Source organism: Chiloscyllium plagiosum, unplaced genomic scaffold (assembly GCF_037043375.1).
Source record: "Chiloscyllium plagiosum isolate Xiang-an unplaced genomic scaffold, Cpla_swu_hap1 HiC_scaffold_22, whole genome shotgun sequence".
Lineage (NCBI taxonomy): Eukaryota > Metazoa > Chordata > Chondrichthyes > Orectolobiformes > Hemiscylliidae > Chiloscyllium > Chiloscyllium plagiosum.
In genome coordinates this window covers 15,615,804-15,629,951 of record NW_028270160.1, presented here as the reverse complement: position 1 = coordinate 15,629,951, position 14,148 = coordinate 15,615,804, and the positions used below count along the sequence as shown (strand labels likewise).

The 14,148-nt window shown below is 43.3% G+C and overlaps 1 protein-coding gene across 1 annotated transcript in view; it reads left to right on the top strand.

The window, feature by feature from the left end:
- The first annotated feature begins 4,953 nt into the window (after positions 1 to 4,953).
- Positions 4,954 to 14,148, top strand: part of poll (polymerase (DNA directed), lambda) — a 28,311-nt gene continuing 19,116 nt past the window's right edge. Inside the window, exons 1-5 of the mRNA XM_043712919.2 lie at positions 4,954 to 5,167; positions 6,104 to 6,281; positions 7,614 to 8,113; positions 9,572 to 9,880; positions 13,534 to 13,707. Coding sequence (XP_043568854.2) covers positions 6,167 to 6,281; positions 7,614 to 8,113; positions 9,572 to 9,880; positions 13,534 to 13,707 — 1,098 coding nt within the window. The 5' untranslated portion in view covers positions 4,954 to 5,167; positions 6,104 to 6,166. The remainder of the gene's footprint in view (positions 5,168 to 6,103; positions 6,282 to 7,613; positions 8,114 to 9,571; positions 9,881 to 13,533; positions 13,708 to 14,148) is intronic.

The following is a 14,148-nucleotide window of genomic DNA, read 5'->3' as shown; positions in this document are numbered from 1 at the left end:
TAGCAGGAAGAATAGAAACCCAATATACTGTTTAAATGAGAGATTGCAGGACTGTGAGGTCCAGGGAATCTGGGTGTCCTGACACATAAAGCACAAAAACATTAGTGTGCAATACAGCAAATGACTAGGAGGGCAATTACAATGTGGTTATTTATTGTAAGGCAAATGGAATAAATAAGTATGAAAGTTTTACAGCAGCTGTACAGAGCCTTAGTGAGACCACATCTGGAGTACTGCTTACAGTTTTGGTTGCCTTACTTGAAAAAAATATATAAATGCATGGAGAAGATTCTCATGACTCATTTCTTGTAATGTATCAGATCCTGAAGGAACTGAATAAGGTGGTTACCAGGCAGATATTTTCTTTTGTGGGGTGACTAGATGATGGGACACGGTTTCAGAACAGGCAGCATCCCGTTTAAGGTGGAGTCAAGGTGAAATTTTGTTCTCTCGGAGAGTTGTTAATCTGTGGAATTGTCTTTCCCAAAAATTGGTGAGTGCTGGGTTATTAAATACATACAAGGCAGAGTTAGATTGATTAACATGGATGCCAAGTATTATGAGGTACAGACAAAAAGGTGGAGCTGAGTGAACAACCAGGTCAGTCGTGGTCTTTTTCAGTAGTGAAGCAGATTCAAAGGACTAAGTGAGCTACACCTGTGCCTAAGTCCTATCTCTGAGGGAAGGCGATGGCCTAGTGGTATTATTGCTAGACTGTTAACCCACAAACCTATATATAATATTCTGGGGACCCAGGTTCGAATCCTGCTGTGGCAGATGGTGGAATTTGAATTCATTAAAAAAAAATCTGGAAGTAAAAATCTACAGATGGCTACCATTGTCAGAAAAACCTATCTGGTTCATTAGTACCCTTCAGGGAAGGAAATGTGCCTTGTCACCTGGCCTGGCCTGCGTGTGACTCCAGACGCACAGCAATGAGGTTGACTGTCAAATGCCCTCTGAAATGGCCTATTAAGCCATTTATTTGTACCAATTGCTACAATTGATTTGGAGACGCCAGTGTTAGACTGGAGTGTAAAAAGTTAAAAATTACACAACACCAGATTATAGTCCAACAGGTTTATTTGGAAGCACTAGCTTTCGGAGCGCTGCTCCTTCATTTACAATTGCTACCATGTCTCTAAAAAGCGAAAGTGGATGGATCACCAGGCATCGACATAGGCACCGGAAAAGAAAATGACAGAAACAGCCCTGTTGACCCTTCAAAGTCCTCCTCACTTACATCTGGGAGCTAGTGCTAAAATTGGGAGGGCTGTCTCAGACTAGTCAAGCAACAGCCTGACATAGTCATATTCATGGTATCATTGCTTACAAACAATGTCGCAGACACCACCATCACTATCCCTGGATATATCCTGTCTCATTGGCAGGACAGACCTAGCAGAGGTGGCAGCACAGTGGTATACAGTTGGGAGAGAGTTGTTCTGGGAGTCCTCAACATTGACTCCACATCCAAAGAAGTCTCATGGCTTCAGGTTAAACATGGGCAAGGAAACCTGCTTCGGTACTGATGAATTGTTCAAAAATGGTTGGAGGAAACACTAAGGATGGCAAAGGTACAAAAAATTAGAAAAATACATAATCTGTGGAATGAAACAGAGTTTCGGCTCAATGACTTGTTATACATGAGTTGCATTGATAGATTGGAGAAGTTGGGAATGTTCTCTTGGAGGAGAGAAGGCTGAGAGTAGATTTGGTCGAGGTTTTCAAAGTCATGACGTGTCTGAAAAAAGTAGATAAGGAAAAGCTGCTCCTCTTGGCAGAAGAGCTGAGTACCAACCTGTGGTGTAAAATTCCAAGCAGTGGAATGTGGTGAAACGGTTAAAAATTATGTCCCAATACATGTGTGAATCTAACCGGAATGGAGGTGTTGCTTAGTCCCGTGTGAATCTTATTACACACCTCCCCGTGTGAATCTTCTTATCTGTATGTAACCAGAATGGAATGTGTTTTTTAGCCTTGCTCTGCTGTTCACATGAATGTTTATATCTGGAAAAGAGTATATCAGCTGGAAAAGTCTCCAGTTCGGTGAGTCTGCTCCGGGGTTACGTTTAACCGCCGAGCGTGGGTTGTTGGCAACCGCTCTACGAGAACTGACGGCTCCCAGTTCCGGTAACATGTAGAGTGAGTATAAGCCAGACCCGTTGGTTGTGGTGACGCTGCGGGGAATAAAATGCCCATATTCTAGCAGACTCGCCTCTTGGTCGTTTGTTCTGTGTCAGACTACTCTCCTACGAACCTGACCTTGAGAATTTTTTTAAAACACAACCAAAATAAACCATGGTTACTGTGGTCTCCTAATCTTGATTCCTTTAGCATTTTTCCAGAGTTCCTTGTTATGAAATTGGTTTTGAGTCTGTAGCTGAGTTTTAGGCCTCCTCAAACTACAATGTGTCATAGTCATAGAGGTTTACAGCATGGAGATGGGCTCTTTGGCCCAATTTATCCATGCCACCCAGTTTTCACAATTAATCTAATCCCATTTGCTTGCATTTGGTCCATATCCCTGCATACGTATCCCACCTATATACCTGCCCAAATGTTTCTGAAATGACAAAGTTGTACCTTCCTCCACCACCTATCTCTGGCAGCCCATTCCAGACACTCTCCACTTTTTGTGTGAAAAAGTTGCCCCTCTCTACTCTTGTATCTCTCCCTTTTCACCTTAAAACTATGCCTGCTAGTTTTAGACTCCCCTACCATGGGAAAAAGCTGCTGACTATCTACCTTATCTCTGCCTCAGTCTGTTACACTCCAGGGGAAAAAGTGCCAGCTTATCCAGCCTCTCCTTATAACTCAAACTTCCAGTCTAGGTAGAATCCCCATAAATCTTCTGTGCACTCTTTCCAGTTTAATAATATCCTTTCTATAGTAAGGTGACAGAACTACATGCCGTAACCCAAATGTGGCCTCACCAAAGTCCTGTACAGCTACAACAAGATGCCCCAACTCCTATACTCAGTGGTCTGACTGATGAAAGCAAGCATGTTGAAAGCCTCCTTCATGACCCCATCTACCTGTGACTCCACTTTTAAGGAACTATGAACCTCTACCCCTTGATCTCTTTGTTCTATAAGACTCCCCATTGATTGTGTAAGTCCTACCTTGGTTTGATATGCCAAAATGCAACATCTTGCATTTATCTGAGTTAAACTTCATTTGCCATTCCTCAGCTCACTGGTCCAGTTGATCAAGATCTCAACGTATTCCCAAATAACCTTCTTCACTGTCCACTATACCATCAATTTTGGTGTCATCCGCAAACTTAATAACCATACCTTCTAAATTCTCATCCAAATCATTAATATAAATGACAAATAACAGTGGACCCAGCATCGATCCCTGTGGCAAACCACTGGTCACAGGCTTGAAAAATAACCATGTACCACCACCCTCTGTCTTCTTCCTTCAAACCAAGTTTGTATCCAATTGGCTAGCTCTTCCTGGATCACATGAGATTTAACCTTACTCAACAACCTAATGTGCGGCACCTTACTAAACTCCATGTGGGCGATGTCTATCCCGCTACCCTCATCTACCTTCTTGGTCGTCCCTTTTAAAAACTTAACTAAATTCATGAGGCATGATTTCCCACGTACAAAGCCATGCTTTCCATCCCAAATGAGTCATTGCCGCTCCAAATGCCTGTAGATCCTGTCTCTCAGAATCCCCTCTAACAACTTAGCCACCGCAGACATTAGGCTCACTAGTCTGTAGTTCCCAGGCATTTCCCTGCAGTCATTTCCAATCTTCAGGCAATTCACTCATGTTTGTCAATGATACTAATATTTCTTAGTGATGTTTGAGAAGATTTGGAGTGCCACTACTTTTCGTCATTTATATAAATGATTTGGATGTGAGGATAAGAGGTATAGTTAGTAAGTTTGTAGATGACACCAAAATTGGAGGTGTAGTGGACAGCGAATAAAGTTGCCTCAGATTACAGTGGGATCTTGATCAGATAGGCCAAGATCTGATCTGAGAAGTGGCAGATGGAGTTTAATTTAGATAAATACAAGGTGCTGCATTTTGGGAAAGCAAATCTTAGCAGGACCTATGCACTTAATGGTAAGGTCCTAGGGAGCGTTGCTGAACAAAGAGACTTTGGAGGGCAGATTCATAGCTACTTGAAAGTTGAGTCGCAGGTAGATAGGATAGTGAAGAAGACATTTGATATGCTTTCCTTTATTGGTCAGAGTATTGAGTACAGGAGTTGGGAGGCCATGTTGAGGCTGTACAGGACATTGGTTAGGCCACTTTTGGAATATTGTATGCAATTCTGGTCTCCTTTCTATCGGAAGGATGTTGTGAAACTTGAAAGGGTTCAGAAAATATTTACAAGGATGTTGCCAGGGTTGGAGGATTTGAGCTATAGAGAGAGGCTGAACAGGCTGGGGCTGTTTTCCTTGGAGCATCAGAGGCTGAGGGGTGACCTTATAAAGGTTTACAAAACTATCTTAGATTCTTAGATCTTAGATTAAAGGGGCATGGATAGGATAAATAGACAAAGTCTTTTCCCTGGGGTGGGGGAGTCGAAAACTAGAGTTTATGGTGAGAGGGGAAAGATATAAAAGAGACCTAAGGGGCAAAATTTTCACGCAGAGGGTGGTGTGTGTATGGAATGAGCTGCCTGAGGAAGTGGTGGAGGCTGGTACAATTGCAACATTTAAAAGGCATTTGGATGGGTATACGAATAGGAAGGGTTTGGAGGGATATGGGGCGGGTTGTGGCAGGTGGGACTAGATTGGGTTGGGATATCTGGTCAGCATGGACAGGTTGGACCGAAGGGTCTGTTTCCGTGCTGTACATCTCTATGACTCTTTTTGTAGCTCAGGTTGATGATAAGTGTGAAGCGCTTTATCGGAGACTCTCACTGATTATGTCAGCTAGTATGGTGACGAAACATCTGAAAACAAACCTTCAAGCTCAGTAAGCTAACTTATGTACTAATATCTCTGCTAGTGGCCATGTAATTTCCTCCCTAGCCTCCCACAAGGTACTGGGATGTACTTCATCAGGTCCCGGGGATAGATCTAACTTAACGCTTTTTAAGACTTTCAGCACTTCCCCTTCTGTAATGTGGATTCTCTTCAAGACATCACTGTTTATTTCTCCAAGTTCCCTAACATCCATCCCTTTCTTGATGGTAAGTACCAGTGAGAAATATCCATTTACGATCTCGCCCATCTCTTGTGGCTTTGTTGATGTTTAAGATAAAGTTAAAAATCACACAACACCAGGTTATAGTCCAACAGGTTTATTTGGAAGTATTAGCTTTCAGAGCCCTGCTCCTTCATCAGGTAGCTAGTCAATTTTTATTGCTTTAATCTTATTGCATCAATCTTTAAGATACCCTACTCTCTCCCTAGTTTCTCTTGCCTTTCATGTACTTGTAGAATCCACTTGTATACCTTACCTGCCAAAGCCATCTTGTGTCCCCTTTTAGCCACCCCTGCTGATTTCTCTCTTAACTCTACTCCAATACCCTCTATATTCCTCAAGAAATTCACTTGATTTCAGCTGCCTAAAAAAAGGCCTCCTTTTTTGTCTGGTTTTGAGACCAGGACCTCAATAACTCTCATCGTCCAGCGTTCCCTTCTCCTGCCAGCCTTACCCTTCACTCTAACAGGAAAATGCTGGCTCTGAACCCTCATTCATTCAGCTTTGAAGGGCTCCTACTTACCAGACATCCGTTTTCCTGCAAACAGCCTTCCCCAATCAACTTTTGAAATTTCTTGTCTAAGACCATCAAAATTGGCCTTGCTCCAATTTAGAACTTTAACTTGTGGACCAGACTTAACCTTTTCCGTGGCTATTTTAAAACTAATGGAATTATGGTCACTGCTCCCAAAGTGCTCCCCCCCAGCATGTCCATCACTTGTCCTGCCTTATTTCCCAAGAAGAGGTCAAGTTTCTGAAATTACCTCATTATGATGCAATGGGGAGCTACGTTAAACCAGTAGTCGCATATCGGGCCTCAGCTGGACACTTCAGACAATATTGGGAAGGTATTGGGAAGTGGAAATGGGCATGGGCATTTGCAAATTCTTTTGTAAAAATAAACTCCCAATTGTTGGAACAGGGTGGTTAACAGCTTGTCCAAACAACTCACCTGGACAGCATGCCCAGACTGTGAATCAGCCCAATGGAGCCTCGGGGGATTGTCAAGGCATTTCGAAAGGTGAAACGAGCTCAGGACATCACACCACCAACATCCGGAGTGACCCAGAAGAAAATAAAAACAAATGAAGTCAGTAAAGGTAGAGTAAATTGTGAATTTCATGCTCGTGGCATGCATGTTGAAAAAAATGGAAATGAAGGAGAATCTGGAGGAGAACAATAAAAGAAAGAGGTGTATTTATTATCATCACTTGCTTGTCAACACATTTATTTTTGTATGTTCTTCCCATGCAAAGATCGGAGTCTGTATTTCCTACAGCAGTATACACTTCAAAACACAGAGGCTGTAAAACACTTTGGGACTTGTTGCGCTCATGAAAGTAAGAGTACAAAATCAAGTCCGTATTTATTCAGCACCTTAACACATCCTCCATAAATGTTCCAAGGCAAACTGCAAATCAAGTAAGCCCAACAGCCATATTCTGCACTGATATATGCCAAACAAAAACTTATTGAACTGGTTGACCAATCAGTTTGTCTTTTGGCGGAGTTTAGCTGAGTAAGAAATGTTGGCCCTCACAACATTATATTCACTTGACCCACCCAGGCAAAGTTTTGTTTTCAGATTTCATCTGAGGGCTGGCACCTCACGCAATGCCACATGATGTGCGCTCCATTGCAGTATTAGAACTGAGTAACTTGCTGGGAGGATGAAAGAGGATGGCACATTGGAGATGTTTCCTAACCAAGATTTAATTCTCCCTTTCTTCACACACTCCTATATCCAACCCGAAACTGGAATCGTCCTCCTAGCAAGAGCTGGGATCAGACCTGCTGCTGAACTTTTGTTCAGTAATGCTGGATAATTACTTGCTGTTTTGTACAATGCAGAGAGAGTTGCGTGGATGACAGTCTCCAGAGCCCCACTGCAGAAATCGCTCAAATTCTTCATGATAGTGAAGACATAAATATATGGTATAATACGATTTTACCAGGCATACCAGGAATAAATCAAGTACAGATCACCCTTAGTGTTGCTGCTGGTGAATCAGGGCAATACTTCTGATCACTTGCTTTTGTCTGAAAGAATCTTCCAGCACAGATGGAGGTCATTTGGCCTTCGTGAAACACAGTCCCTTAGAAAGTTCCAATGGTATTTGTGTGCACACTATTTTTGGGTAGTATGTTCTGGATGTTAACCATTCTCTGCATGGAAAATATTCTCATCTCCTCTCTAGATCTTTTATAAATTATTTTAAATCTGTAACTTGCATTTAATCACTCACCTGTCCTACAGTCTTCTCCACCTCTTACTCTCAGCTCCAAATGCCCCCTCCATCCCCAACTTTGTCATCTCCACACAAAGCAACATTAATGCTAGATGGCCCACAGTCTTTTAAAGGTCCAAAGGAACATATCCTATCATTGAATAGTTGCTCATCTTTCCTTTTGTTTTAATCTTATTTCTACAGAAATCTGGTTGTGTGGATTGGTGGTGCATATTGTCCAGGCAGGGATTGGAAAGGCTCGGACAGAAATCTTTCACAAGCAGATTGTACAGAATGGTGGGGAGGTCAGCCTTACTTTCACCCCAGCCGTTACTCACGTGATCATAGATGATGAGATGGATTGTGATCGTGCCTTTCGCCTCCTGAAACTGGAGGTCCTGCCTCCCAGAGTCCAGCTGGTGCGATCTGCATGGCTCAGCTTATGCATCACAGAGAGGAGACTTTTGAGCACTGTGGGCTACAGCATCTTCATCCCAGACAAATATCTGTCACCTGCACAGCAGGTCAAAATTCAGGGCTCAGGGGACAAGGATCAGCAAGAGAGCGCAGAGGTCAACAATCGATCAGGGACCCAGTCAAAGCCCAAATTCAACTGCACAAAGGCAGAGAGATCATTTGCTGAACAATGGAGAGAGGGCACAGCTGAAGAAACCAATGGAGCAGCACAAGCCTCTCTGGCCCAGGTACAGTAATATCATCCCCCATCCCTTTTCAAACTCCTACCAGTCTTACCTTTTTCTGACCTTTCAATTCTGGTCTCTTATGCATTCCCATTTTAATCATGCCATCATTGTTGGCCTTGCTCCAGCTGGCTTGGCCCCCAGCTCTGGAATTCCCTCCCAAAACTCCTCCACTTCTCTCTCTCTCTGTCAGTCTCTCTCTTTTTCTCTCTCTCTCTCTCTCTCCTCCTCCTCTTTTAAGACGCTCCTTCAACTTGACTTGTAGATCAAGCTTTTAGTCACCTCTTCGTGTGACTCTGTATCAAATGTTATCTGACAGTGGTTCTGTGAATGTTTTACTAAGTTAATACGTGCAATGTAAATTCAGTAAAAATGTTATTGTCTACTTCAACTCTGTGAAGAACTGTTCAAAATTTCCACCTGACACTTTTCATGGTCCAGTGGCACCTAATGTGAACCCAATCCTGGCTAGAGCCAACATAGACAGATTTCAGGCAAAACCAACCATTAGGTGTGGGGACCTTGGCTGGTTCACAACCCCTTGCCCACTAAGGCCAGTTGCAGCACCACAGTTACTGACCCACATTGTTTCGCTTAGTCATGATGAGGGATAGAAACTGGCAGCTTCAATCTATACCACTCATTTTATATAATTGACAATGTAGGTGGTTAACTGAATCCATGGCCAATCCACAAGGCAAACAGAAGTCAGTTCCAGTTCCATAGGGGAAGGGAGTGCAGCAGTGTTAGAGAGTAAGCACAAAGGGATGTGACATTGTCACAGGGATGGCTTCACAGTCACAGGGTCAGTACTGAGGGAACACCATCTTTTACTGAAACACAAAACCAAGGTCCCACCTGCCCTGTTAGATAGACACGAAACATGCCATGATTATTATTTTGAGGAAGAGCAGTTGATTTCGTCTTGGTGTCTGAGTGTTTCTTTTCTCTTAGCAAACATCATGAAAGAAGATTTTCTGGTCAACATCAATTAGCTGTTTTGGGGACCTTGCTGTGAATGTAAATTGGCTTCTGTATTTCTGACATTGCAACAATTCCCATGCCATAAAATTAATTAAATTTCTGTGTAACACTTTGGAGTACCCAGAGGTTATGAAAGAAATGCATCTCTGTCTTACACATTAGGGGAAAGTGAGGATTGCAGATGCTGGAGAGTCTGAGTCAAAAAGTGGGTGCTGGAAAAGCAGAGTAGGTCAGGGAGCACCCGAGGAGCAGGACAGTCAACATTTCGGGCATAATGCCTTCATCAGGAATGTCTGATGCAGGGCTTATGCCCAAAATGTCGACTCTCCTGCTCGCATGCTGCCTGACCTGCAGTGCTTTTCCAGCACACACTTTTGGAACCTGGTCTTACACATTAACAAAGCGTAACAATGGGGAGTGTGATACTTTAGTGAAATATTCACCTTACTCTGAATGCTGTCCTTGGTGACTCTCTAGTTTTGTGAAGATGAAGCTGGGAGTGACGCTGAAGATGACGGAGTTTCCGAGCATGACCTGGAAGCTCTGATCTCTGGGAGCATCCATTCGCTCAGTGAATCTGACTCGAGGAAAGCAGCTGTTAGTGGCAAGTGGGTGTGCGCCCAATCATCCGAAAGCAAAAAGCAAAACCACAACAAACCCATCACAGACAAGCTGGAGGTGCTGGAGGCTGCATACACACATCAAAGTGACAAGTGGAGAGCGCTGGGATACGCCAAGGCCATCAATGCCTTGAAGAGTTACCATAAGCCAGTGTCCTCCTATGAGGTAAAATCTCTGCCTTCTCCTTCCTTTTTCATGTGGAGAAACTTCAGTTTGATTTGCTGAGCCTAACCTGTCCACCAGGAAACCACACTTTGCCAATTTTACCCTCTACTGATTTCATTAAAATGAGGATTGTGTACAGTTTTGATATTTGACTGATTCCTCCTTTGAGAGGAACAATAGTATTTGCCTCAACCACTCTCTGTGAGAAGACTTCAATAACATTGACTCGTAAGACAATTCCCCTCAATGACAAGTTTAATTTGGTGACTCTTCCTGCATTGTTGAAAGCTTAGCCAGAGGAAATTAAATTTATTAAATTTAAATTCAGCTCGAAAAAACAGACTAAATTCACTGTCATCAATTTGAGAAACCCAAATCTGCATCATCAATTGTCTTCTTGGGCAAAGTGAGGATTCCAGGTAGCAAAGTGAGAGTAGGAAGCGAGCAGAAGAAGCAGTGAAAGGCCGAAGAGGGAGACGGGTGAGTATGGAGAGGTGGATGAGTAGGAGAAGCAGCAGAAGGAGTGAGAGGAAGAGGAGTTCAAAGGGGCAAGGGACAAACGTGATTGGTGGGCTAATGGAAAAGGTGGGCTGGAGGGAAAGGTGGACAAGAGGAAGATGTGGGTGAGAGAATAGAAAATGGTGAAGGGGTGAGCAAGAGAGAGCATAAGCAGGAAAGGGGTTGAGCTGTAGGATGGAGGGAGAGTAAGCAGCCAATTGGAGGGCAGTAAATTGAAAGAGTAAGTTATTAAGAGTTCATAAGTTTAAGTGATAGCAAGTTATTAAGATTAATAAGATTTTGAGCCAGGTAATACCACCGATCCAGTTATTCCACTACAAGGAACATTGATCATTGTTCAATCCAGGCAAATGTGAGGTGATGTATTTTGGGAAGTGTAATTCTAGAGTGAATTATACTGTAAGCGGAAGAGACTTGAGAAACGTTGATGAGCAGAGAGATCTGGGAGTTCAGGTCCATTGAAGGTTGCTGCACAGGTGGATAGAGTGGTCAAGAAGGCATACGGTATGCTTGCCTTCATCGGAAGGGGTATTGAGTATAAGAGCTGGCAAGTCATGTTAAAATTGTACAAGACTTTGGTTCAGCCACATTTAGAATACTGTGTACAGTTCAGGTTGCTACATTACCAAAAGGATGTTGACTCTTTAGAGAGGGGGCAGAGAAGGTTTACAATGATGTTGCTTGGTATGGAAAGTGCTAGCTATGAAGAGAGATTGAGTAGGTTAGGATTATTTTCATTAGTAAAAAAGAGATTGAGGGGGCACCTGATTGAGATCTACAAAATCATGAACGGTATAGACAGGATAGATAGAGATAAGCTTTTTCCCAGGGTGAAGGATTCAATAACGAGAGGTCATGCTTTCAAGGTGAGAGGTGAAAAGTTTAAGGGGGATACACACGGCAAGTACTTTACACAGAGGGTGGTAGATGCCTGGAACGCGTTGCCAGCAGAGGTGGTAGAGGCAGGCACGGTAGATTCATTTAAGGACAGATGCATGAATAGGTGGGGAGCAGAGGGATACAGATGCTTAGGAATTAGGCGACAGGTTTAGACTATATTTTTTGAGATTAGATTACTTACAGTGTAGAAACAGGCCCTTCGGCCCAACAAGTCCACACCAACCCTCCGAAGAGCAACCCACCCGGACCCATTCCACTACATTTACCCCTTCACCTAACACTATGGGCAATTTAGCATTGCCAATTCACCTAACCTGCACATCTTTTGGATGCAGACACAGGGAGAATGTGTAAACTCCACACAGAGAGTTGCCTGAAGCGGGAATTGGGCCCGGATCGCTGGCCCTGTGAGGCAGCAGTGCTAACCACTGTGCCACCGTGCCGCAAATTTTGGATCGGCTCAGGCTTGGAGGGCCAATGGGCCTGTTCCTGGGCTGTAAAATTTCTTTGTTCTTTGATCCTAAAAACATTCAACACATTGAAAACACATGGGCAACTCTAGGAAGTTTGTGCAAAGATTTTCATTCCTAGCCCCAATCTTCAGATCATATCACTGAATAATTTCAGATAATTTCATGGGACATTTTAAACCATGCTATTTCCAAATGATACCTCTCTTCAATTTACTTCTGTAATTATTCTCAGAAACAGTTTACTTTAAAATTGGTGAATCAGTTTATTACTTCACAATTCAAAGATTTTTTAATGTAAAAAAAGCTGTGGGTGCAATAAATGCCAAAACTTCTCCCCAGAATTACATCAACAGTAATTCTGCCTCCTGGGATTTCGTTCTTTCTTCACCCAAGTGCTCTCTTCCCCGGTTTTCAGATATAAGTTGGAATCTGGTGAAGGCGACTGGAAGTTTGACCTCTAGTTGGATAGCTGTGCAGAGCCCTGCTTGGCGTCTCTTCAGGAAGGGCCATCACATTGAGTGGCATTCAGGCACTTGAAAGGCAGTGGCAGTCCCTGCCATCAAGAAGAGAGATTCAGGAGTCCCAACAAGAACTGCTGGCCAATCAGAGGCTGGCACAGACCTGAAGGGCATTGCCCCTCAGGGAGATAATGGTGGTTGCTGCCATTAGACACCTATCCAAAGCCTCAGACTGAAGAGTGTCCCAGGCACAAGTGAGTGATAGCAGGATGAAGGTAACCAGGTGGAGATCGCAGGGGCATGGAGAAGGGATTTCGGCAGCAAGGGTAGGTGTATGACTCTCAGTGATCAACCCCTTCCTTCCCAGTCAGACACAGTGCCCTGTTTGGCAATGAGCGAACCCCTGAGAGCCCACCAGGTTTATTTGTTGTGCTCCCCTTGTATTGAGACCCCTGATTAAGTAATGTCAGTGCCAGCGAAATATGCATTAATTCCCCCTTAAGGGTTTTAATTGGTGACAGAGGAGTGAGGCTCTCCACAGGTTTTCCCATCACAAATTCTATTGGGGTGGAGGAGTCCCTCTCATCACCTCAAATAAAATGTTCCCAACACCCAACTCACTGCAGGGGAGGCCTTAGGTTTCCTGTAGTTTCTCTTTTCATTATTCACTTAATTTAATCCTCAATCCATATTAACACATTGCTCCCACAACACAATAGACTTTTATAAGTAGCCTTCTGTGCGTTCTATTAATGCCCTTTACCATGCAGGCTGATACATAGTATTCATTTTAACTCCTCTGCCATTTTCTAGTTCCCTACTATTATTTCCCAGCCCTATTCTATAAGGGCCTGTATTCATTTTGGCCTCTTTCCACCCTTTTATATATTTAAAGAAGATCTTTTTACTTTCTGTTTTTATATTACTTGCCAGTTTACCCACATAGTTTATTTTCTCCCAGCCAAAGGAAATGATTTCTCCTCCATTAATTTAAATGCCCTGCTCAAAGAAGAATAATCCCAGTTTTTCTACTCTTTGCATTACTGAAATCTAATCTCTGCCACCGTTCTAATAAATCTCTTCTACACCCTCCCCTAGGTTGCCAACCTTTCCAAAGAACGTTGCCATAATTGACCACAGTCCTTCAGCTGCGGCTAAACCAGTGTTTTATAAAGCTTTAGCATAACTTTCTTGATTTTATACTCTGTGAAGAATTGTATATTTTGTTAATAATCATAAAGATTTAGCTTGATTTGTATTCATGGACATATTTTGGAGCCAGTTTCCTTTTTACCATCCATAGGAAGCATGTAAGATCCCTGGCATTGGCAAACGGATGGCAGAGAAAATCAGAGAGATACTGGAGAGTGGGCACCTGCGCAAGCTTGACTACATCAGTGAGAGCGTCCCAGTGCTGGAAACCTTCTCAAACATCTGGGGAGCTGGTGTGAAGACAGCCCAGATGTGGTACCAGCAGGTGGAAGCAGATTCTGCAATACTGTATGTTCTCTGAGCAGATTCCTGAGTTTATCGTCAGTACCAGCTTGGCCTCCTGCTCTTGGTTTGACATAGACACTGTCAGCAGCTCCAATATCCAGCAAGTAACACCTGATCCTGCATCTGCCCATTTATTTTCCCACTCAGACAACTTGTTTAAATCACCCTGATTCCTCTTTACATTTTCCTGACCACCTAGTTTTATGTCATCGGCAAACTCAATTCCTTCATCTAAACCATTGATCCAGATTGTGAATAGCTGGGGCCCGAGCATTGATCTCTGTGGTATCCCACTTTAGATTAGATTAGATTACATTACAGTGTGGAAACAGGCCTTTCGGCCCAACAAGTCCACACCGACCCGCCGAAGCGCAACCCGCCCATACCCCTACATTTACCCTTTACCTAACGCTACGGGCAA